This window comes from Balearica regulorum, chromosome 7, assembly GCF_011004875.1.
Source record: "Balearica regulorum gibbericeps isolate bBalReg1 chromosome 7, bBalReg1.pri, whole genome shotgun sequence".
Classification (NCBI taxonomy): domain Eukaryota; kingdom Metazoa; phylum Chordata; class Aves; order Gruiformes; family Gruidae; genus Balearica; species Balearica regulorum.
Window position 1 is genome coordinate 40,062,833 of NC_046190.1, and position 24,321 is coordinate 40,087,153.

The window sequence follows — 24,321 nt, forward strand, 5'->3', positions numbered from 1 at the left end:
AGTGCCCTCCCACGACACCCTCAGGCACATGTAGGCATCCTTATGTTTTTTTACCTTTTTGATGCATCTCAAAGTGATATTTAGAAGGTAAAATGCCATCTGCTGACCTTTGCTGTGATCAGAGGTCTGGGCAGGAGCTTAACACAAGGACAACAAGGGTGCACAAAGCCAGCCTCAACATCTTTCTTGCCCAGCATCCTGCCTGTGGACCGTGGCACAGATACATGATGTCTTCAGGTCATAAAATCAGAGAAAATGACTTGGTACTTGGTAGCCTCCAGCCCACCTGTAGTTTCTTGAGCCACTTGTAGTTATTGGAGAGCTTTCAGAGGGCTTCTCTTCCAAAAACTTGCCCAGCATCCCCTTGAAATGCCACAAACCAACTTGTGGTGGGCGGCACTGAGCCCACCTGGCACACTGGTCGGCTCAAAAGTGACATTTGTGAGAGAGAATAACACAGTCTAGCAGGAAAAAAACTGCCCACTGCTTCAATATTTTATTTTGCAAGTGACTGACCTTCCTTTCCTTACTCGAGACCTCTGAGGTAGGACCTTATACAGCCGCTCTCATCAGGCACCCGTGAAACCCACACCACTGATTTATGGAGAACCCTGCGCAATTCACTTCATGACACTGTTGCCCCACCACCCCCTGTCTGTGGTGGCTTTTAACTCAAAGAATGAACCCTCCAACTGCCCTAAACCAGAATGATCAAATGAAATAATATTCAAATCTTTCTTATGAGTATCTACCCTATTTATCCCTTTAGCATCCTAAGAGGTCAGCTTTGCACTTCAAGCACGATTGAGGAGTCTTCTCTTCTGATGCCTTGTGAATTCAGCAGCTCTTTCCACTTTTATGGACTGGGGTTAATTTTATGGACTATTTTATGGTCTGGATTAGCTCCCGATATGCACTAATTCTCTCCAAGGGAGCCTATTCGCAATCAATAAGCACTTGTTTAATGACTAAAGAAAAACAGTTACATCTTTTATTACAATAAGAATCAACTGCATCGAGGTCTGGCCAGGAGCAGGAGCCGCTGGAATGAGAATACATTGGACTAGTGAGAACGAATTGCAGGTAAAGGTCGAAACTTTGCAGGAAATCGAGCTCACACAGCAAAGGATGAACAGCCGCGCTCGAGGGACAGCAATGACGTACAGAGTCACATACGCCACAAAAAAAAACCTCCCAGGCGTGCATTGTGGACATCGCAGGTGACAAATCTACCACTCAAAGGAAACAGTTCCTTTAATGAAGGAGATCACCTACTGAGTTGTGATTTCAAATGCTGAAGATGTGCCTTCAAATGGAACGGAGAGAGCGTGAGTGTTGGACAGTTTTTTCTTGTAGTGCCCGAAGTACCGTATCCTGTAGACGCCCGGCTCTGTGCCATGAGGGATGTGCCATTCAACAGTCACATTGCTCCGACCAAGTAATCCTTTGGTCCAGTAAAATCTAGCAGACAAACAAAAAACTTCAGTCAGCAAGAAAATCCACTTTTCCTTTGTTTTAATATCCCAAGATCTCACTAAGTGGAACGAGATGAATGGACCCCAGTTAAGTATATTTTAAGCGCTTCTTTTAACCTTTCCTCATACCTCTGGGCTATCAGAGCAGTAATCAACAAGCCAACCCAAAACCTGGCAGGGCTGAAAAATACCCAGAAACACGGAAAAACAAGTCAGTGGTCCTTTTTGCAGATGGAGAATATTTCTACCAACGTGCTCCTACATTCCCAACTCCGTATCATAACCCCATGCAATATTACCTCTGTGAGCAGCATTTGTCAGCTTAGCCTTCCCTGCGCAGGGAGAGTGCTGAACCAAGAGGATGAGTTTTTACTGAAGGTCATGAGCAAAATCTATCATAATTGAGCTGAGGGATTCTGACACCCATTTCCACATCAGACTCTCATTTTCTTTTGCAGACTTCTCATGCAAAACCACTTCTGCTCAACCTCAAAACTCTACAGACAGCCACACATCACCTGCAGGTGAGGGATTTTTCAGCCGGCGGTGATGGCACATTTCTTGAGGAGATTAAGAAGGTTAACCTGCTCTTTTTTTTTTTTTTTTTGATACTGCCAATGAGGGGTACTGCTGGATATCTCCCTAATTGTGAGTTATCAAGACCTACTGAGATAGCAACCTCCATTTCATGGCTTTAACTAAAGGAAACAGATGAACAAAATATGTTGATTCATCGGCACAGTAATAAAAAGTTTCCCATACCAGTCTTACCGAGAAGATTGAAATAAATATTTACAGACCTGACTGGGAGAAAAACAGTGAATGATGGGAGAAATTTGGTTTGGTTTGGTAAACAGAGACCACAGGCTGACACAGGGCTCAGGTATCCGCCTGGTTGCTCTTGTCCAAGGTTTTGGCCGTGGATTGCACTGGCTTGTCTTGGGACAAAGACATTGTCTCGGGACAAAGACAACGTTGTCTTGGGAGATGACAGCAAGGTGACAGCACAAGGCCCAAAGTGGTGGGGGATGTCCATCCTTGGGGACCACCACGACCTGCCTGGACGTGGCCCCAAGCAACCTGCTCTAGCTACGACATATGTCCTGTTGGGAGCTGGGTTGGACCAGAGAGCTGCAGCCTGAGCCTGGCTGTAACGCTGTGACCTAAAAATGCTGCCATGATAGATCTATGCCACCACCCAGCCTCCTCCCCATCCTGCCCTCCAGGCTTGGTAAACCAGGATCACAGGTCTGGGACTTGGGAACTGGAACGTAGCTCAGATCCCACCTGGGAAGAGGCTTCTCACAGCTGAGCTCGTGGGGATTTCACCATGTCTTATCTCTGTTGGCTGTTTGCTAAAGGCAGGGCCAGGCAAATTCCTGCCTGTAGCTCAGCCCCTCCTCCTAAACAGTCCCAAGAAAGCAATTACTGCCCTCAAGGCAGACACAGGGTGGGGCCAAACGTTTCTCTGCTGCAAACACCAAGGCAGCATCCAGCAGAAGGGCAAGTCTGCACTGAGTTTGTCCCCGCCGCAATGGTGAGCGCAGGACAAAGGGCAGATAACAGCTATCTCCTTCCCCGAAAGCTGCACCTCCTTTAAGTAAACCTTCATGTCTCTCGATCCCTGGAAAATATGCATTTTACAAATGCAGCTATAAGCTATTTAATGCTTTGCAATGCTAAGCTAACAAATAACGCGGTCCCCTTGTGCTGCTCCCCCATGGCAACGTCAGCACTTTCAACGCTGAACCTTAGTTTTTCCTCTACTAAAACCCCCACAGTCTGACTCCACTAATATCCAGTAAAAATGTTTGATGATCCCTGTCCCCATCGCTGTAGTTACTGACATTTCAAGTTTAACACACTGAAATCGTAAAAAGTGACTCTTTTTGACCTTAACAGAACCATTTCCCCATTCTTGTGGTGTTTGGTACTTTGCTGGGGTACCAGGGAGACATTACTGTCTGCACTGGTTTGCCTTCCGGCCAGCCCCTTTAGGCAGGAAAAGGCCAAACAGCTCCTCTTCCTCATCAGCAGGAGTATTTAAGTATCATTCAGAGATCCAAAGTCTGACCTTTCTCCGGAAGGAAAAAAAAATGTCCGGAGTCCTGTCTTTCCAGCATCACGGCAGTACATTCTTCAAGTGTTGCGCTTTTATATGTTTTTTTTAATCTTCTCGAGTGAGACGTTATTAAACATTTTCAGTGGTCCTGGCCCAGATTTTGGGGAATCTGTTGGGTTTTTGGAAGAGGAGGGAAGAAGGCAGGGCTACATATACGGGTGATAAAATGCCGTCATTTCCCTCACTCAATTAGGGAACTTGGCTGGAAAGGGTGACGTCAATGAGAGGGACAAGGTAACATAGCGCAAGTGTTAAATGGAGGGCAAGCACTTAGAAATGCAGAGCTCCTAGAGCGGGTGGGAATACACCTCCTGCGTTGGGACAGCCGGAGTCCTGGCCACTGGATCAGGTTTAGAGAGCAGCTGGTTGCACATGGGCAGAGAGAATCACACGCTATCAAATGCTGGTCATAAATCCAGAGGAAGACTTTCCCAATGAAGCCAAGCTGTCAGGAACGTTGCCTCTCTGACCTCAGGAGCTACGTGTTGCACTGGGGTGCTGCAAGGTCAGAAGACCCCAAGACGGATGCTTTTCAGGGTCTCTTTTTTCATAGATGGGTTGCAGAGGCAGGTGGGAAAATGTCTGGGTTTATTCAAACAGGGGAGTAAGTTGAAATTGAGTGGTTTGACAAAAGATGGCTTTCGTATTTCTATTTCACATGCCGACTTCTGGTGCAGCTCTGAAAGGTGACACCAGCTTTGGTGCTTAGTGGATATTTTTCCTTAAGACTGGCATCTCTGACCTTAACTTGGCTTCCTTACAAACTTTTTTTTAAATTGTTGGCTGGTTCTGCTTTATGATGCACAGCAAAGCTGGCCAGCTTTTCCCTATGAAAACCCTACTGTGGTGAACCTCTCATATCTTCTGTTTGGTATCCTATTCATAGCGCAGTATGGCAGATGGATGGATGTAGGCTATGAACAAGTTAAACCGCGAACCTTCTGTAATTCTTGCTCTTCCTTCTACCTCTCCCAAACTTATAAGCCTTCATTGCAGAAGCTAGACCCAAGGGGAAGACCGATTGTTGTGTTCTTGACAAGTTAACCACCCAAATATGGACTGATCCATCCCCAGAGAGCATCATCCGCAGGGACAAGGCCAACCTACAGTTGAGATCTCTGAAATGAAGCCATTCAGGTTAAACTCCGATTACCCTGTGGAGTCTGTGGAACAGCGAAATCTGGTCAGGGCACCCACCTGGTGTCCCAGGAGGCATCATTCTGCACCACGTCCCAGCTGTCTGAACTGTTGGCGTATCTCTCCACCGTCAGGAAGTTGTGTTCAGTCTGGAATAAGAATGGCAGAGTTAGCCCGATGCTGATGGGACAGGTGTATCCCTACTTTTCTGTGGGATATAAATATATATATAAATAAAAGGGACTATACTTCTGTGTGCTTTACTGGCAAATGCGGTAATTACTAGCAAAAATGCTTGTATTTCATTGCAAAAGCACAAATTTAAGCTAAAAAATGACACAGAGAATGAGTGAAGAACTTGATTATTAGAAAGAGAACGGACAGGTGAGGTTCTTTGCTAACAATGTCTATGCAAGGTGAGTGATGGGAGGAATGAAGTACTTTTCTAATTTTCTTTGCTTTGTTAAAACAATGCACTGAGACAATAGGATGGAGACCAGAGACCATGCTTGCTACAACTGGATGGCACTGGTTACCGACCGAGAGAGAGTGTCTGGCCTAGCGCATGACATGAGTGCCTTCAACTTCAGTAGTATGAAGAAATCATGAATAGTCCGTATCTGACCAAAATAAGGACTTTGCCCCAAAAGCATTCTGGTGGTGTGAATTCCCAAAGCACAAGCTAAAGGGAAAAACCATCTTCTTCTGAACTCCCAGAAAAGGAAAAAAAGTACTGGAAGCACACGATCTTACTCTTTCTGAAACCTGAAGGTCAAAGATTAAAATGCTTCAGGCAGAGGCAGTAACTAAAGATTCACTAATCCCGAACATCCCCAATTTCAGCGTTGTTGCGTCATATTTACCGCATTCTCTGCAGAGTTCCTGGGGTTTGCGCCTACAAAAGTTACTTCAGCAACGTCTCTCTGTGGGTGAAATGGAGATTTATATTAAAGACTGAGCAGCAAATTGCACATTAAGAACATCCTTTGAAGATGCCATATGAGTTTTTTAGTGGTTTGGTTGGGGGTGTGTGTGTGGGTATTTTTGTGGAGGTTTTTTTTTGTTTTGGTTTGGGTTTTTTTTATTACTTGTAATTTCACTTGTTGCAATAGCAATGGAAATTTTATACTGCAAACTGATATTCTGTGCCTTGCCATTCCACTTATCCTGCTTGCTGGGTAAACTCCACCACAGCACACAAGATTTCTGTGTAAAAGAGGGAGGGAAACAGGTGAGATTTTTAAGAATGCCTCCCCGCCTTCTTTCTACCTTACTGCTGGAGACAGCAATGAGATGAAAGTCCTTGCTCTGAACACCTTATCTAAATTTTAAGCATTGCAAACTGAATCCTTTCTGACATTTTTATTACATTTACATTCCATTCCACATCAAAGGTGACCTGATTTCTGCTTGTAAAGAAATCGCTGTACAATATTCGCCTATTTAATCATCAGCTGTTATTTTATGTCGAAGCAGAAGAGGAAATCTTCTTCATGTTGGATAAAGGGCCTTTATTTTCCCCTTCATTCACTCATTTTAATCACGTTCAGTACAACGACGTTGACATGAAAACGCTCTGTCTCTGCCTTTTCAACCATGCCCACTAAGAGCAACGAGACCGTTTTGGTCTGAGCGCACCACGACCCTTTAGGAACCACAGAATTTTTCAGATGAGGGGTAAGAATTTAAAGACGATTTCCTAAAGAGGTTTTAGCAAGTTCTTGAAGCTCTCACCGCTTGATACTGTTGTCTCACTTCTTGCAGCACATCCCCAAATGTCTTATTCACCGGCGCGCGATCGGCAATGAGAGGAGGCACCAAGGTGATGTTACCTATAGTGAAAACTGGGGGCTCTGGACCATGCGGCAAATCCTGAACTGTGTTCTGGGAGAGGGAAGATGTACTCATTATACATACATGTAGATAACTGGTATCTCCCTGATAGATCGCATCACTGCTGTGGCTCTTTATCCAAGTCCATTACTTAGATTTTAAGAACAAGGGCAATTAAGTGAGCGTGAAAACAAACAAGATCATCTTCATGTGCTCTCTGCATGCAGGAGCAATCCCCGCAGGACCCACTGCCCTATTGCTGAGGTCCCCCAAATCTACCCGCCGGAATATCCCACGACTTCAGGAGGCAGCACCCACCCACCAGTCCTGCACGTTCACATGGTCCACAGATACAATGGTGACGGACATTGCCATGTACAGCAGAAATGTAGCAGATTTTTTTTGTCTTGGTAGAAAACCAGCAACTTCAGGCCATGCTGAAAGGTTGGAGGTACTTATTTCCTAAACTTTAAACCAAAAACCCCCCAGAATTTCTCAAGTGGAATGAGACCCTCATTTGCAGGAATTATTTTCATACCACGTGAGAATTTCTCAAAGCGATTTCTTATGAGAAAAGAAAAGGTAGCAATCATGCAACCTCACTGAGGAACAAATATAGCCATCACCATTTACAGGATTTATATATCTCTAGCAGCATGTGGCACACAGAAAATTTTGATTACCGTAGCAATAGCCCTTGCAAGTCCTCTGTACAGTTGAATATAAGCAGAAAGGGTGTGCGGCCCATAAATAGTTGATGCAGCCTCGTATCGTTGAACCTAGCAAAGGACAAATTTGGAAAAGGAGGGTTTGAGGACTCTTAAGCAGTTTATGCAGCTAATCCTACTGTGCCAAGACAAGATCAGCACTGTACCGGCGGGGGTTTATTTGCTCCCTTACTGCTAGGGAGACAGCCCAACAACTTGCCTAAGTATTTCTGCTGCCATTTCAGGTTGGTCTTCATTCTCTAATCCATCGCAAACAGGGAGGACCAGTTGTCACTCTCCCAATTATCACAGCTCTTTTACTCTTTTAAAGGCTTATGATGAAGGTCGTCTCCTCTCCAACATTTTGGGTTGGAGAACCACAGTTCTTCCACCCTTCCCTCCCAAGTTAAGGGTTTCTGAACCCAAGGACTCTATCCAATGGTCCACATGTTCCTCAAAGCCCAGCATCTACCATGCCTTGTGAGGACCCTTACAAGTGAGCCTTGCAAGCTATATTACGGTCTTTTCCACAGCAACACGGCACTGCAATTCATGTTTGCCTTACAACCATACAGCTCCGAATCTTTCTTCTGGCAGCTTTGCCAACTTAGGAAGATAATTTCTAATTCATCCGTGCCATCAGCAAGTTGCTAAACCAGACCTGAACTCACAGGAGCTCCCTTCAGTACATCTGACCATTTCCACATTAAAGCATCCATCCATGCTCTCTAGCTAGTCGACCATGTCGTCTAGGCCAGAATAAACAAGAAGGTCTCGTGATTTCTGCCACAGGTCCTTCAGCTTTTTGTGGCAAAGGAAAGGTACTCTAATTGTGCATAATTTCACATGAATTATCATCCCATATAGCCAAAATTTGAACTCAGTTAAATAGTTCAGTCGCAATTTTAACATTTACCTGGTATTCTTCATAGGTGGTAATGTAATGAGTGTAGACATTGCACAGACCTGCAATTACGACATCCATTCTTGGTGTACCATGAGAATCAAATTCCTAAGAAAGGAAATAAAGCACTTATCTTGTAACAACTGTTTAATGCACAATTATGTTGTTGTTATTTACTAGGACAGAATACAAAGTTATGGTGGGAGGGGGCTGGATGTGCAGGAACGCAACCCTACAAGTGTAATTTGCCTTTATTAATGTCTCATATTTACTTCCCAAAGAAAAAGAGGAGAAATGAACTCATACTGCAGCAAATTCAATAAATTTAGGGCTTTTTTGAAGCTGATATCTGCATACTCCTAAAAAAACCTGGTGATATAACTGTGTGAGACAGGCTTAGTGAGTTGTGGAGACAGTGTCTGAGATGAAGCTGGTATTCAGGCTGCAGCTGAGAAGAGGATCTATCAATCAGGAAAATGGAAAAAATACATTTGCCATTTTTTTCCCCCAATCGTTCTCGTGTTGCAAAATCCCGGTAGGGATTAAGGAGATAAACCCCTCCATCCCAGAGACAAAACTCCTGCTAGCATCAGTTACGCCTGGATCCCAGTTGAGTTTGCCTGTGTTGGCTTAATGGATTGAAACTCGACCGGTTTGCTTCTTTTGGGGAGGATTTTAATTTCTCCTGCATGTCAGCAAGCACATGCAAAATGTGTCTGAGGCAATCGTGAGAAGGAAACATCTGAGAGACACGAAACCCGTGACCTCAGCTGGGAGGAGACCAAGGAAAGACCAGAAGGATCAAGAAATGTGAAGTTCCAGATACGCTGCACTCTGAGGAAACCTCTCCCTCAGCAACTTACTTTTTTAACAGCTTCCCGTAGCCTGCGTCCAGACATGGTCCTGGGGGCATTAAGGGAACAAGGTCAGTCTCCAGAAACATGGGGAGCTAAAGCAGGAATCGCTGGTTGGACATGCAGCACGCCACCAGAAATTCACATAGCACTTGCAGCGCTGCTCAGCATCCCTTATGGCTTCTCTGCGATGAGCTCAACCAAAACACCTCAAAACATTTCACATACATCATCGCAGCCAGGGCGAGGCTGGAGGCACCCCAGGGTGGGATGGGGTACTAAAAATAGTGCTAGGAATAAATCATTATCCTATTCAGATTTTCACCATCGCACCATCAATAGCCAGTGCAATTCATGATTACGGTGTTTGTGCCGTGGGGGGGAAAAAAAAAAAAAAATTGTTCAAATTTAACAAGTTCCTTTCGATTCATTGAAACTGCATTTTGCAATGAACAGTTCAAATTATTTAGGAAGCTTGTTCGCATCTCATTCATTCCTATGGCTAGTTTACAAATTGGAGAAGAAAAACCATAGAATCATAGAATCACATACGTGAACTCTCCAGGAACAGCAATGATTGCTAGTGATCCAATGGCAGCAATCTGAACATCCACGACATCAGGGTGCCATGGGTGAGGCCGAGTCATCTGAGGTGGAAAAAAAGCCAAAAAAAAGTGGATGTGACTATTGTAGGAGAGTAGCAAAAAAAAAAGATAGCTGAAATGTTGTCCTTCCTACAGTCATAAATCAGGCAAATAGATTTACTTTGCGGACAGGAACACAAGAAAAACTTTTACCTCCACACGTACAGCAAGCTGTCTGACCGTAACTGATAAGGCACGTGTAAATATTACGGGTAAGGCAAAAAGAAGGTGTTGCCAGAGAGGGAGCTTAAAGCAAAGTGGGTAAATAAGGTCAGGGTCGCACCTAGAACCCCCTCACCTGCGTGGGAAAAGGACATCGTGAGGATCAACAGGGTTGATCATCTCACCAGGAGGGCAGGAGCAAGTGAGTGAAATCAGAGATCCCGATGGCAACGGGAAATGAGAGTTACCCCTTCGTTAGCTGAGCAAATGCACCATCGGTTGTGATGTAGAGGGAGAGTTTCTAAGTCACCCAGAGAGTGATGCTCAGGGAACCCTTGGCCTCGCCCTGACCTCAAGCTGCCTCTTAGCAGGGACCACACCGTGCTCAGACTCAGCACCACTGCAGCAGCCACAACACACGCTACAGCAGCATCTTGTCTTAAAAAAAAAAAAAAAAAAAAAAAAGCTAGATAAAAGTGAAGAAGCCTGTTAAAAGGAAATTAAGAACAACAGGAGCTGAAGGGTGGCATGGCTCCAGCAAGTAAAATGCAAAATCCCACTCCAGCAAGCCAAAAATATTTTTGAGGAGTAATTTACTGGGGGCAAAACATGAATAACAAAACCTTGTGAAGCACACCAGAAGCAGGAAGCCTGCCAGAGCATCCGTGAAAGGATGCTCAAAAGGTGATAAAGTCGTTAAGAATAAAGTATAATTTACTCTCAGTAGCACCATCCTGGATGGAGGAGGTGGGGTGGGAGGAGGCTCTGTGCTAGGACCTCTTTTTATGAGAGGTGAAGTGAGGAGCTGATTGAACACAAAGTGACACTAGGAAAGCTTTTAACGAGATTGGTGAAAGGAATAACAACGGATCGCCTCATCCAGATGGCATCCTTGAGGTGCTCTAAAGGACCTTGGACATGATCCCGCTCCGCTACAGTGCGTTTCCCTTAATGCCAAGGGAACAGCAGGTGGAAAAAGGGACATCAATTTTCTTCTAAAGTTGTAAGTAGGATTTTGGGAAAGTTTGGTGAGAACAAACACCAAGTTCTGCCCAGGACAGAGTGGCCCCGAGCATGGGATGGGCTGGGACCAACGGGGCAGCAGCTCTGCAGAGGCTGGTCCTATGAAACAGCCCTTCCCTGTGTGAGTGGGGCATCCCGAGCAGTGGGGGATCTCCATCCTTGATGACTGCCCTGACTCTTCTGGACATGGCCCTCAGCATCCTGCTGTAGCTGCAGTGTTGGTCCTGCTGGGAGCAGGGCCGTGCTGGAGAACCCCACCCCAGTGTACCTCCAGCCTGAGCCTGGTCTCATTCCACCTGTGGATGCGCAAGTCTGGCATCAGTCAACGTTATAACTCACAGAACTAGCAGACACTTGCATAAACGTGACAGAAAAGTGGAGAAGTCAACAGGACATCTCCAGAGGAAGTCAAAGCCTGGTAGAAACCTTTGAAGACAACACTGAGAAGGTGGGTAAGTTCATACAGTCCCCAGAGTTTCCAAAAGGCTCCATGACAAATTACTTCATTTTGCATGGACCAGTCTATCAAGTGACAGAAAGAAAGGTCCTTTCATGGGTTACGTTAGGAAAACAATGATAGGATGGAAGAAAAATCCACCCAGAGCTATTAAGATCTGAGCACCAGCAGAGGATGTCCTGGAGCCAGAGACTGCTGGGAGGCAACGCTGAGCTCCATGCACCGCTGGCTTTCCCTGACCTCATGCATTTTCCCTGCGCATCCTGCTCAGGGCTGCTTCACAGGTAGAGAATGAGGCCAGGGTGGGTCTTGAGTTGGGGTTTTTTGACCCTAATGAGAGCAGTGGGTTTGGTCCCTCCTCCTGGGATATATGGAAAAGATGTTCTGCAAGAGGAAAACTTCCACCTCTCTCATTCCAATGCAAACTAATGACAACACTTATTCTTGCTTTCTGTTTTCATGCTTTCAAAGTCCATGCAGCTCACTCTCCCTCCTTGTTCTTCACCATAGGGACTGGCACAGACGTCGTCTGTAGCATCCTACCAAAATAAGCCCAGATCATCAATCTCTGCACTTCTCAGGGCACACACCGGTGTATCCTTACCTCTCCGGTGCTAAAGAGGATTGGCTTGGGTTTGTGGCAGGCTTTCGTTTCATTGGATGGCTCTCCCAGCAGCTGGTCCCGGATTTCATCCCAAAATGGGTCCCCTTCTACTGAGCCTTGAGGGGGAAATATCTTTTAAACACTGTTCCTTCAGCTGCCCCAGCAGCTATCCGACAGAAAACTCATTTATTACCCCCTCCCTGCTTATGTCAAATAGAGTATTTCTCAGCGGATTCTGACTATCTCCCTGTTCTGGGGTGGTTTGAAAAGCCGACCTTTAGCCCAGCTGAGCTCCGTCTTGGCAGCCTTTGGGTAATGAGAACAAAGGAGAAAGATTGCCCCAGAGCCAGCTCTTTCTTCTCCCCACTCCCCATCCAGCACGCTCCTTCCTTCAGAGCATGGTCATGTCTTTCTCCAGGAGCTTTCTGACAAACTCAGACAAACTTCCGAGGGGGCTGTAAGATCACACCTTCCTAAAAAGCATCCCTTAGGAGACTGCGGTTCAACCAGCTGTTGATGTTCTTAAATGACTCTGGGGGTTAGAATCTATTTGGGGGATGCCCCATGTCCTCCCCATTTGTATGAAGCCCTGTTGACATCTGGTCCCTAAATTACCTTGTGTGAAGTTGAAAGCCCCCACTCCGTCAATAGTCCCCGCGGCAAAGCTGTGTCCTAAGGCTGGTTTACATGTTTTAACCTTAATCGGTAAGGGGGGGAAATAAAAAAAAGAAGTATTTTAAAACCAACTCTCATCGGTGTGCCAAGTCCTGCTATGAGAATATAACATTTCTTCCTTACGCCTGTGTCCCGGGAGCTCCTCCCGCTCTTACCGTGTGCGTGGCATTGAGCTCCACCGAGACATCACTCATGTTCACCCACTGGTGAGCTGAGCTGAGGGGTCCTGTGACCTCTTGGGAAGCTTTTTCGTACAGCTCCTAAGGGACACACAAGGTGGAAATCCTTGAGGAAGAAGAAATCAGGAACCCAGCTCTTCTGAGATTCAGCTACATGAATTATTTCTTCATTCTGTTGACACCTTCCAGCAGCCTCTTGCAGGTGTTAAAGCAAGAGTGTATTTCCCAAGCTCCTTTGTTTCTATCACCGGGCATTTCACTTTTGGCATTTCTCACGTCTTAGACCAACCAGAAGAAATGTTTTCTATGAGAAAGATGCGCTTTGCTGCATTCATTGCTTCGAAAGGCATGGGCTTTACCACGCATTCACTATACAGCTGGCAGCTAAGCCATGCAGCTCTTCCGTGAATGCTTTTTCTGGCACACGTGCCTTGAGTTGGTACACAGAAAGTGTTGCCAGAAGTTCTACAGGTTTAGTAACGTTCCTGTAACTGCAGGAAGGAATAGAGGACACAGCCTTTGAAGGCCAAGAGTCTGCAGTGTTAAAAATGACAGCAATGTTTTCCCTCGCCATTTGATACACGCACCGGGCCACCCCGACTGGGACAAGCTTTCACTTGCAAGTCACGATCAGCCTGGAGTGACTTCAGGGCAAGCATCTGAAATGGTAATTAAAAGGAAACCGCCACTATCAAGCCTTCTGCTCTTACTCCTCTGCTGGACCCGTTCCGGTTCCTACAAGCTGCTGTCCCTGAAGCAGTGCCAAAAAATGTCCTCTTACTGACTACTCTCACGTTACACGAAGCCACAGAAGGGGAACCAGTGGACTGAGATGACTGTGGAGCCCAAGGACACAGGTGACGTAAGGGAGGCCGTAGGGTGGACGACACCGGCTGAGCAAATGCAAAGTCAATCAGGGCAAGATGAGTATCTTCTGTGGATGTTTAAGCTGGCACATTTTAACCACATTTGAGTTAGTTTGGGAGCGCGATGCCAAAGTCGGCCAACAAGTGGTATGTGGTGGTGTCTCTGAGCTCTTCTAGGAGTCTTCAACATCAGCGATCTTTCCCATCATGACACCTCTGAGGTGTGTGCATGGGAGGGAGGGTGAGATTATAAGGGGCGACATCCACATTATATACAAATGAAGAATATCGAGATTAAAAGCCCAAACGAACATTTTCAAATTGCAAAACCTACAATGACGTATCTAAATAGAAGTGTGTGCTTTCTGAATAATCAAGAAACTTTTCCTTAAGCATATAAAAATGGACTTTAGAGTAATTTAAATCTACAAACATTCACAAAAACTGGTGCAAGAAAGTCGCTTAAATGAACATGCATTCCCTGTAATAACGGCATTCACGCAGACTCATAAAGAAAAAATATCACTTACCCTTGCTTTCAAGTAGATATTTTGCCCTATAATTCTTGTACTGTCAAACATGTCGTTCCCGGGACCCGCGGCCATGCACATCGTTGCCTGTTAACAAATTTGTTTAAATGTTAATGATCAGTTAATGTGGAGAACATGTGGTGCTGCGAAGTGGATTAGTTCACAAGCGATTGTCATAGTGTAGGAACTAATCGCTTCTTGCTAGCCACCTCAAATTTGGGCACCGGGTTACTACCCTAACCTTTGCAGCAAGATAAATTTAAGTTCGGGCTGAATGACCAGAAAACAGGGTGCATGAGGACAAGACACAGTAAGTTCGTGAAAGAAGTATCCAGCATAGTCCAAAAAGATGTGATGATTTTTATGTCCTCTTCATGCACAATGGTCCACAACGTGGCTCTGTATTTGCTGCTCCACCCCAAGTTTTCTCCTTATCGGAAGTTAAAGCAGACCAGTTAAGATATACTTACCCCCCCAACGGGACAGGTGCTCTGTGGGTTATTGCACGACTCCCCCGTGTTGATGCAGAAGGGGCCTTTGGTGTTGGGCGACACATCTCCCAAGTTGGAGGATGCGAAGGCGGCAACGAAAGAGCCCTGCCAAAACCAGACATGGGCAGGTGGGTTTGAGGGCCTTGCAGTGATTGCAAACATCACCTGCAGCTTTCCCGGCAGTCAGGGCCAGCATTACGGCCAGTTAACGAACACGCAATGCTGGTGAACGTTTCTGAAGTGACTGGGAGGGATGGATTGGGGATTTAGGAGTGTCCCAAGGGTTAGGGACAGGAGCAGCAAGGAAAAACAGGGCACATGGGATGCAACTGCCATTTCACAGGGACCTTCAGACCGCTTTGGTATCCAGACAGCATTTCTTCATCTACCTCTTTCATCTCGGCGGCAGCTCTTCCCCCCGTGGCCCCAGTTTCTCATGTTACTGATCAGATGTTAATGGATCATTGTAGCACCTTGCACAGGATTTTTTTTTGTCTGCCAGGCTTTCACCATGGCTGATTTACAGGGTGAGAGCTATTGGATCTGACTGCAGGACTTAACATCAAGCAGTACTCGTTAGAAGCAAGGCTGATTACACACCAAGTGTCAGCCGAATTCAGCTCTCACAGATACGCATTTTTTCCCCCCTCTTTTAGAGACGGGATGCACCAACACCAGATATTTTGATATATTATCAAGTCTTATGTCATTTTCTTGTAAGACTGCCCAGCAGACCATACGGCCAAATGTTGAATCCTGCAAACACCTTTTAGCTTTGCATGTGTGTCAACTTGCACTGACGTGCATCCACAACCGTGCACTAGAGTCGAGCCTTGTTAAAAGCTTTTAGATAATCTGCTATAAAAAGAAATATTTTCAAGCAGGAATTAGGTAGACTTCCTTTAGTTTCCATCTTTGGTATGAACTGCACATGTTCCTCTGCCCAAAATGTTGCAATAGGAATTGGGCAACTGTTTCGAGGTACATGCTGGAGATACACGCAGGACACCCTCTTAATCAACTCGTGACTCAAAGCATCTATGAGATGGGGTCGTGTCATATTCACATTTCAGGGGAAATAATGCTTTTTAAAGGAGCTGTGTTTGCACTCTGAGGATGGCAAATCTTCTGGAAAGGTGAAAAATCAGAAGGCAGAACTGGCTGGAAGCCATGAGAGAGGAGTGGGGCTGACCACAAACTTGATGCCACACCACAGATGCAATCCCTTTGGATCACGTATCCCACATATGTCTTTCTAGCATTTACAATAGTTGAATGAAAAATCTGGTTTACTACTGAAATCTAAATAAATGCTACTGATTAGTAGTTTGGAAAGTCAAGAGTACACCTTGCAATTCCTCCTCCTCTCTTGGAATCATAGAATCTTTAAGGTTGGAAAAGACCTCTAAGATCATCAAGTCCAACCGTCAACCCAATACCACCATGTCTACTAAACCATGTCCCGAAGTGCCCCATCTACACATTTTTTTGAACACCTCCAGGGCTGCTGACTCCACCACCTCTCTGGGCAGCCTGTTCCAATGCCTGACCACTCTTTTGGTGAAGAAATTTCTCCTAATACCCAATCTAAACCTCCCCTGACGCAACTTGAGACCACTTCCTCTTGTCCTTTCACTAGTTACTTGGGAGAAGAGACCAACATCCTCCTCACTACCACCTCCTTTGAGGTTGTAGTAGAAGAAAGTAAATAAAGAAGAAAGTAAATAAATCAGAAAAGTAAATAAATCAGAGCTTAGAAAAAGTAAATAAATCAGAAAGTAAATAAATCAGAGTGCTCATCTTTGTCCTCCTTTTTCTGTGTTTACCCTGACGTCCTGTTTCACTGTTTGAGAGAACCTGCTTTGGTCCGTAGAAGGCACCAACCACCCCCTCCCTGCTGCAGCACTTTTCCCCCCCCCCGTTATTTTCAGGAGTCTGAAAACACTCCCACCTCTCCAGGAAGCATCCCGTTGTTCTTATCCTGTTCGAACAAGTAAGAGGCGTAGCCCACATTGTCGCTGTTCACAAGATGGTTTGTGTTGTTCATGCTGACCGGGTGCACAGCAAACCAGCTGAAGAGGAGTCAGAAGGCACACATAGGAAATGCATTGTTCAATCTGTATATTCACAATTGATTTGTTCAATCTATATGTTTGCGCTTGACTTATGGGAATTTTCTTTAGGGGAATACAAACACAGACTGTTGGTACCTAGGGGTGGATTAACAAGGGCAGAGTTATTCCCATCCTCTCCCTTCCTGACCGGGAGGGCTTGTGGCTATGATGGCCCAGGTCTCGAGGCCACAAGAATCTGACACCGTAATTATCAGGGCCACCAAGAGCTATTTCAGACCTGAACTGACTCTTTTCTGAGTCCAGAGAATTATATTTTGGAGGGACTTTTATTTTCTTGCTTCAAAGAAACGAAGAGGAGTCAATGATGTAAAAAAGGGAAAAAGGAACGCTTTAGTTCTTACAAAAAAGAAAACCCTCCTCTTCCTCTTAATGCAGTCAGACTCTCGCTTGTGACTTCTGAACGAGCAAAACACAATTACAGCTTGGTGACTGCACGTTACTTCATTAGCCTGGCCTTGAGCTCTGAACTTCGTGCGGCTGAACGCTGCCCCGCAGATCTGTTGATAGGACTGGTGTCGTAAATGCTGCCTGTGGGAATGGCACGCTTCCCAAGAAACATGTGGTGTTAAAGACAATAACCAAGAGACGAGGAGCCCAAAGGGTTCTGGAGACGCAGGGGCCAGGATCTGCTTGGAGAGGCACAGTGAGAGCCCCAGAGGGGACTTTTCTGCACCCCTACAAGGGAAGACCAGCTATGGACATCTTGCCCAGATGCCTTTGGGCCATGCCAGGAGATGTGCCCAGCTGTAGGTGGGCCAGGTGCTGCTGTATCTCCCAGAGTAGATGAGGGACTCTGACCTGGCTTATGCACTCATGGATTCTCACTTACTCTTCCCTCAGAGACCCTCTGGTGACTATATGGGAGCAAGGCTCTATGCGCAAGGGTCCGTGTTGGGAAGGAGAGCTTGTGAAGAAAGACAGAACTGCTACAGAACTGTGGTTTATGAGGATTTGGAGACAAACATGTCACTTTGGTGCTCAGTACCTGATAAGGCCTAGGTCCTGTCCATTCTCATCTACCATCTTCAGCATCACCATTTCTTTATCTGTGTTGGATGAATACCTGGGTGAAAATGAAGCAGGGAAATCCCATTAGCACCAGAGCCATGGTCACACTCTGCATTGCTCAGACATGTTAAATGTCCACTAAGTTGAGCAAGGAAATGAAGAGTTACAGATATTACCAGAGCACAGTGAAACCTTAGAGGAGCACCTGAAAATAGCTGTGAAGGGGAGGGAAGAGTTATGGTTGTTGCTGACCTCAGGTGCTGCTTCTCCAGGGGATGAAGCAAGGAGCTCTCTCCAAATACAAATTCAGGCACCAAGGATGGCACTTTAATACCGTCTGACCCCAAAGCTAACATCTACTAAAGAATTTTTTTCTTTTTCCTTTTTTTTTTTTTTTTAAACAAAGCATAAGGTCACATCATTGGCCAATGTTTTGCATACTCGGAGGGGGCAACCACAACTTTTGAGCCCACTCTTGCAACTAATTTTTGGGGATGCTAACGCCCAAGTGCTCAGGATGGCAACAGTGTCATTCTGCCATGGTCTTGGCTCCACATTTTCAACCATCCCACGAATGACTAGAAACACCAGCTGCAAGAGGACTGGGTCATGGTCCCAACCAAAGGGTCCTCTTCAGGGCTCTGTTTCTCTCCTGCTTGAGGAGGTTTTACCTGCTTCGTTCGGATGCTGGATTCTCAAGATAGGAGAAGGGGCTTCGGTTGATCTGGCTGTTTTCTACAGTGCCTCTGTTTATAAAAAGCTTTCCTTTCTTCATGTTCTGATGTGCTATATCAATGCTCTGAAAAGCAGGAAGGCAAGGAATATTGGTCCATGCATGTAAGGCATATGTGAGATTATCTGCAAAAACTCTCTCTTTCCCTCTCTGCCTGTCCCCAACCTTTTCTTGGGAATTCAGGGGCTTTGGTTTTTTCCTTAAATAGTTTAAAATTCTAGAAAAATATTATAATATATTATAATATATCCATAACTCTCTCTTTCTAATGAAAGACTTCGAGGCTTCTGTTTTTCGGTCAGATTTCACTGGTAAGCATTAACCCACCACCAAGTGTGTTTTAAGACTGCGACATTCACAGGTGCTGCCACAAACATCACAGCAAGAGCTCCATTAGTCACAAACATATCTGCTCCCCGACTTTTCTGCTTTTATGGGTCACGTCAACAGACTGGACAACACCAACCTTTACGATGCCATTCACGATAGCATTGAGGGATGGTCTGATTAGCCCTTTGCTAGTGATCCAGAAGAGGGTGTACTGGAAGTAGCCACCAGGTCCCGAGTGCGTGTGGGTGCCACTGAGGATGACGTTGTCCTGTCGGTACAGGTCGCCGTACTTGCTCTTCAGTTTCTCAAGCACCTAAGTAAAAGGAGGTGGTCCTGAAACAAAACCTCCCTTTTTCATGCCCAAAGGTTACGGAGATTTGTATTAGCCCTTGCAAAAAACCCAACCATTCATCTTCCTCCTCGCTCTTCTCTTTCCTCCTGATACTCCCATACTGGTGTCACAACAAGTAGGGTATAGCTGTTGACTTGGCAAGAGTCCTAAAATAACAAAATCTGGTAAGTGAAGACCTCTGTGGCCAATGAAGCCCAGATCACCCAAGGAGTCCCCAGTTCTCTGGCATCTCCCTCCCTCTCCTGCGGCACTGGAGACCCAGCATTACACAGGCACTATGATAACATATGGGTGATTTGAATGTATTTGTGATAATTTTTCTGCTAAGAAAAGCATGGTCAAAGTCCAGCCTCATTTGCTGAGGAATCAAAAGCTCTTCTTCAGGAGAGACATGGTGTCTCTCCAAGATCATGCTGCAAGGAGATCCCAAAGCAAACAATCAACATGCTGCCATGCTCAATATTATTTAGCAATGACTTCAACCTTAATGCTAATACCAGCGACAACCCAAACTCTGCCAATCATTCATTTCCAGCCACGCACCTCCAACCTCAGTCTCTGGGACACCATTCCTATGTCGGCGCTGACAAACACTACTCGTTTGGAGTCATCAAGGTCTGCCACGATGAAGGCTCGGCTGTAGAGGCGCATGAGAAGCCCGCCACCCACCTGGCCCGGGTTGGCATATCCCATCTGGAAGGGAAGACCTCCATCAAGACCATGCAGTCAAAATATTGAGCGATGTATTCATTTGCATGTATTTTTCTAGGTAGATTTGCTAGAGGGTGAGAGAAGTCATTCAACAGTTGAACACTCAGAGCTGCAACTGTCCTGCCCTGTGATTGCAAGAATCATAGAATGGTTTGGGTGGGAAGGGACCTTAAAGCCCATCTAGTTCCGGCCCACCTGCCATGGGGAGGGACACCCTCCACTAGACCAGGTTGCTCAAAGCCTCAAAGAAATTTCACCCAATGTTTGAAGACAACAACCCTTTGGCAAGGCAGAGCCCCTAAATCAGAAGTCCTGCAAAAATATTCAGAGATGATGAAAACCAACATTTCACCAACGCCGTGTTCCAATTCCCCTGACTTACCAGAGGAATTTCTGCCACAGGTCCCGTGCAGTCCGCTCGGCCTACACCCAGTAAGTAGTATGCTGTTACTTCACTGGGATCTATAATAAGAATAAGGAGTAGATTAGTAGACACGGGAGCAAGCAGAATCAGGGACAGAAGAAGCAACCCAGCCTTTTTAAAGAGGTTGCACACCTGAAACCTGCTCGACATCCCCAGAGGACTCCGCAGGCCCGTGGACAAGGGGATCCCCCTGATAGTCTGCTCAGGTTTCCAACGGGCTGTCAACATGGTCAAAGTGTGCTGAGGTTGTTAAGTCATTTGGGGTGGTAAAGGGTGGACCAGGCATGAAGAACCGCAGAGGGAACCCACACGACAGCGTCACTAGATTGTGTAAAATGTGTCGTGATTCACAGTGAGGGGGAAACAAGCCTAACTTCACCACTTAAGCTCTCCAAGCCCACCACTACCATGCAGAAAACAGATCAGAGGGTGTAAAAGCTGTTTTCACACAAAAAAAATCAGCTCAGCAGCGATGAGAAAAAGGTGATGGCATGTCAGGAGCTACCAGGAAAGGACTAGAGAAGAAAGAGGGGCACATCCATATGGTCGCCCCGGTGACTACAATGTGTCCTGTGTCCAGCACCGGTGCCCTGGTCTCAAAAAAAAAAATCACAGTAGAGCCAGCAGAATCTCAAAGCAGCTCTGGGCAATGACCTCCAGGCAAGTGGTGAGGAAAAGGGCTCCCAAAGGAGATCATGTCTCATCCCAACCATCACGAAGGTGCAGAAGTCTTTCTGCAGTATGAATGAAGCACCTGGACAAACTCATGGAAGAAAAGCCATTGAGGGCTATTAAATAAAAAAAATAAAAATAATTAAAAAAAAAAAATCTGCTTCTCAGGAAATCCCAGAGCCACAAATCACTGAAGATTGAGAGAACACTGTGGGAAAATATTTCTATGTGCTTGATCTGTTCTCACAGCCTTCCCCAGCCAGCCGTGGCTGCTCGAGGCAGGGCATCGGGATAAGGGGATGCTCAGTCTTCCCAGTCTGGCCTTTCCTAGGCTGTCGCTTGAAACAGAGGAGAAGTGAAACACTGACACTGGCCACAGACCGACCATGGGACAATTCTCTCATTTAAAAGGACATGAGTGAGCAGGGCTACCCAACAAAATTACCATTCCTCCACCTCCTCCTCCAAGAGCTATGACACAGAGAGGAATCATTTGCACAAAACTCTTACATGTTACTACCTAGAACCACAAAGAAAGTGTGAACTACATTCAATTCGAGATCAAAAATCTAGAAATTAGAAGGTCCCATTGCTGACCTGCCAGGTGATGCTCCGTCCAGGGCAGAGGAGACCCCCAGCTCTGGGAAGGGGCTCCTGTCACATGGAAACACCTTAACCCTTCAAAATATTTTCTTTCCCCGTGAGATTTTCTCTCTCTTTCTTTGGGGGTACATCAGAAGTGAATTGAGAGTTAACTTTGGGCAGGTCCCAACACCCAGCTGCTCCATGCCTGCTGGTGGGGTTGGAGGCGCAAACGGGCTGCGATGGGATTGCAACAGCTGTGAAGCCCCTTGGTGCAGTGCAGAGAGCGAGGGGCTCTCGGGACCCCCTCTGCCAGGCGGGGAGAGGGAAGGGAGGTTGTCTGGATCCCTGCAGCCAGCCTTCACACACCGGCCCCAGGCCGTGCATCCACAACCTGAGAGATGCTCCCATTGGGTTTGACCACCATGCTCCTGCCGCAGAGGCCAGCAACGGCACCGTGCCACGGCTGTGCGAGGGGACCACGCGCAGAGAAGATTATGAAGGCTCAGGAGTGACCCTCTCGCTGTATCCCTTTAATTTAAATTACTGCACTGGACAGACACTCGAGCAGGGTGCGATAGCAGGACTGGAATATCTGAACTTGCCATTTTTCTCTTTGGAGACAAAGTGGAGGACGAGGAGCACCACAGTCACCGATACCATCAACACCAGGCAGACGATGAGGATCACCTCCAGGCGGGAGAAGGAGCACTTGGACCTCTTGCCACCCATGGTGGGGGTACTGTGAAAGCAGAAAGGAGCTCATGGGGAAGGCAGACGGCAGCCCCAATGTCAGGGCAGCACATCGCACCCTCAAAGAGCTGGGGGTGGTTTGTGTCCCCCATCCCAGTGTCAGAGCAGGCAGCCACAGCGGTAGGGATGGAAAGTGGAGATTTGGTTTTCAATCTGCTTGAGACAGCAAAAATATATCTCCTGAGAGCAGCGATCACTCCCTGTCACGAGGCCCGATAAGAGAGGGTGAGCGGCCGAATTCCCGACCCCACATTTCCCGGGACACTTTGCTCGCTCTTTTGGAGAAATCTCTTAAATAAAGCCCACCATCTCCCACCAGATCTGACATTTCCTGAGCAGCTGAGGGAGATGCTGCGGCCTGAATCTTTGCAGCTTTTCTGCTGCTCACGTGCTCGGACCACATCAGAAAACAGTATTGTCACCATAATAAAGGTCAGTTTAGGAAACTCAGCGCAAGAAAAGCACACCCCATTGCATGCCCAACTGCAGCTCTCTCCTGGCTAGAAGAAGTCGTGGCTGTGACAGCTTTCCAAGGTAAGACCCTGTGTATAGTCATATGCAGAGCTCTTTGCGTTTGATTTTTGTATACGGTTCTTCCTCCTTGGACAGAGGTTTGTTTTGGGTTAAAGATTAACAAGAAAAATTATTCAAAATGTGACTATGGGAAAAGATGCTATTTCCCCCTCTGATAAAAGCTCTGGTGACGTCTGAGTTGTCCTGCTCTGGCACCCGAGATTTGTGTCAAGGGCTTCAGCCTTGCCCGGTGGGAAGTGTCCCTTGTAGCAAAGACGTGCCATGTTTGCCCTTTCTGTAAGCAACCGTACAAGGGAGAAATAAGCCTTTAAAATAGCTTTGGGCATTTCCATGTGTCCTTAGATCTGTTAGCAGATAAAACTTGCTGCAGATCCCATTTTCCTGCCTGTCACCTACCCACCTCTCTGCCCCAAAGGACTGGTTCCTTGCTTAGGGCGGTGGGTGGTCTCCATCCTTGGATGGAGATCTCCATCTCACCCAGGATGCCCCCAACTTGTCTGGACACGGCCCCAAGCAGCCTGCCGGCCCCACGGTTGCAGGAGTGGAGATGGGGAAGGATGGATATGTGATTAGATAAGGGAAGAGTGAGGCAGAGCCTCTAATTTTCCTGGAGGTAACATTTGCCTTTCGGCGGGTTTGGCACGGGGCTCGGTAAAGCTTGTGCCTGCAAGCTGTTCCCCGGAGGTGATATGCCCTGGAAGCACTGAACCTGCAGAAAATAACTGCTGAAACTAGCATTTATGGTCTGGGAAAGGTTGCAAGGAGGAACAACATCACCAGATAGCCAGATGGTCATCCAGCCTTGCTACAGGTGACCTTTCTTATCAGCTGCTTTTGCCATGGTAAGCCTCAGCAGTCACGATCATTGCCGAATTTCACCTATCAAGTTTTCTACTGGCAACAAATCTAATATTACGGGTTTCCTTCCTCCCCTTTTCACTCTCCAAGCATGGTATCGGCAGCCAGCCGCACGGCACTGCAACCCGTCCAGGTAATCGAAATCACAGCGTCAGCCTTAAACACATCTGCGTGATACCCAATTACAGTTCTCTTTTTCCAACCAATTAAACCGCCGAAGTAATACTAAAAGAAGAAATACTAGTCCTATGAAATCCCAGTGAAAGCTCATGCAAACTTACCTGAGATCCCTCGCGTGTCCCAAGCGTCTAGGGGAACATCTCCCAGCTTGTGACCTGGTTCGGGCTGAAAAGTTCAGCTCGCAAATTATTGCTGTTACAGCCCTGTGAGTCAAGCACTGCGCAAGATAAGAACAAACCGATCAATAATTTTTACTGCACAAGATAAAAGGTGGTGGTGGTTTGTTTTTTTTCCCCCAGTGCATTTAAGTTATGAACGGCGCCTACCTCTCTAAAATAACCTTTCTGGAATTGCACTAATCAGCTCCGGCGCACAAGGACTTTGGG

The 24,321-nt window shown here is 46.4% G+C and overlaps 1 protein-coding gene across 1 annotated transcript; it reads right to left on the reverse strand.

Annotated features, from left to right (window-relative positions):
• Window positions 1-59: 59 nt before the first annotated feature.
• On the reverse strand, window positions 60-24,319 carry LOC104633186 (putative neutral ceramidase C). Its single transcript, XM_075759025.1, has 22 exons — window positions 24,262-24,319; window positions 24,037-24,152; window positions 22,198-22,352; window positions 20,315-20,382; window positions 19,765-19,914; window positions 19,006-19,182; window positions 18,478-18,605; window positions 17,784-17,861; window positions 16,615-16,735; window positions 14,643-14,768; window positions 14,173-14,259; window positions 12,753-12,857; window positions 12,538-12,619; window positions 11,923-12,038; window positions 9,585-9,679; window positions 9,042-9,081; window positions 8,191-8,286; window positions 7,251-7,346; window positions 6,469-6,618; window positions 5,598-5,657; window positions 4,795-4,883; window positions 60-1,461 (listed from the first exon to the last, which is right to left on the reverse strand). The coding sequence occupies exons 3-22, from the start codon at window positions 22,340-22,342 to the stop codon at window positions 1,272-1,274; spliced, it is 2,199 nt and encodes a 732-aa protein (XP_075615140.1). The 5' UTR covers window positions 22,343-22,352; window positions 24,037-24,152; window positions 24,262-24,319; the 3' UTR covers window positions 60-1,271.
• Window positions 24,320-24,321: the final 2 nt, after the last annotated feature.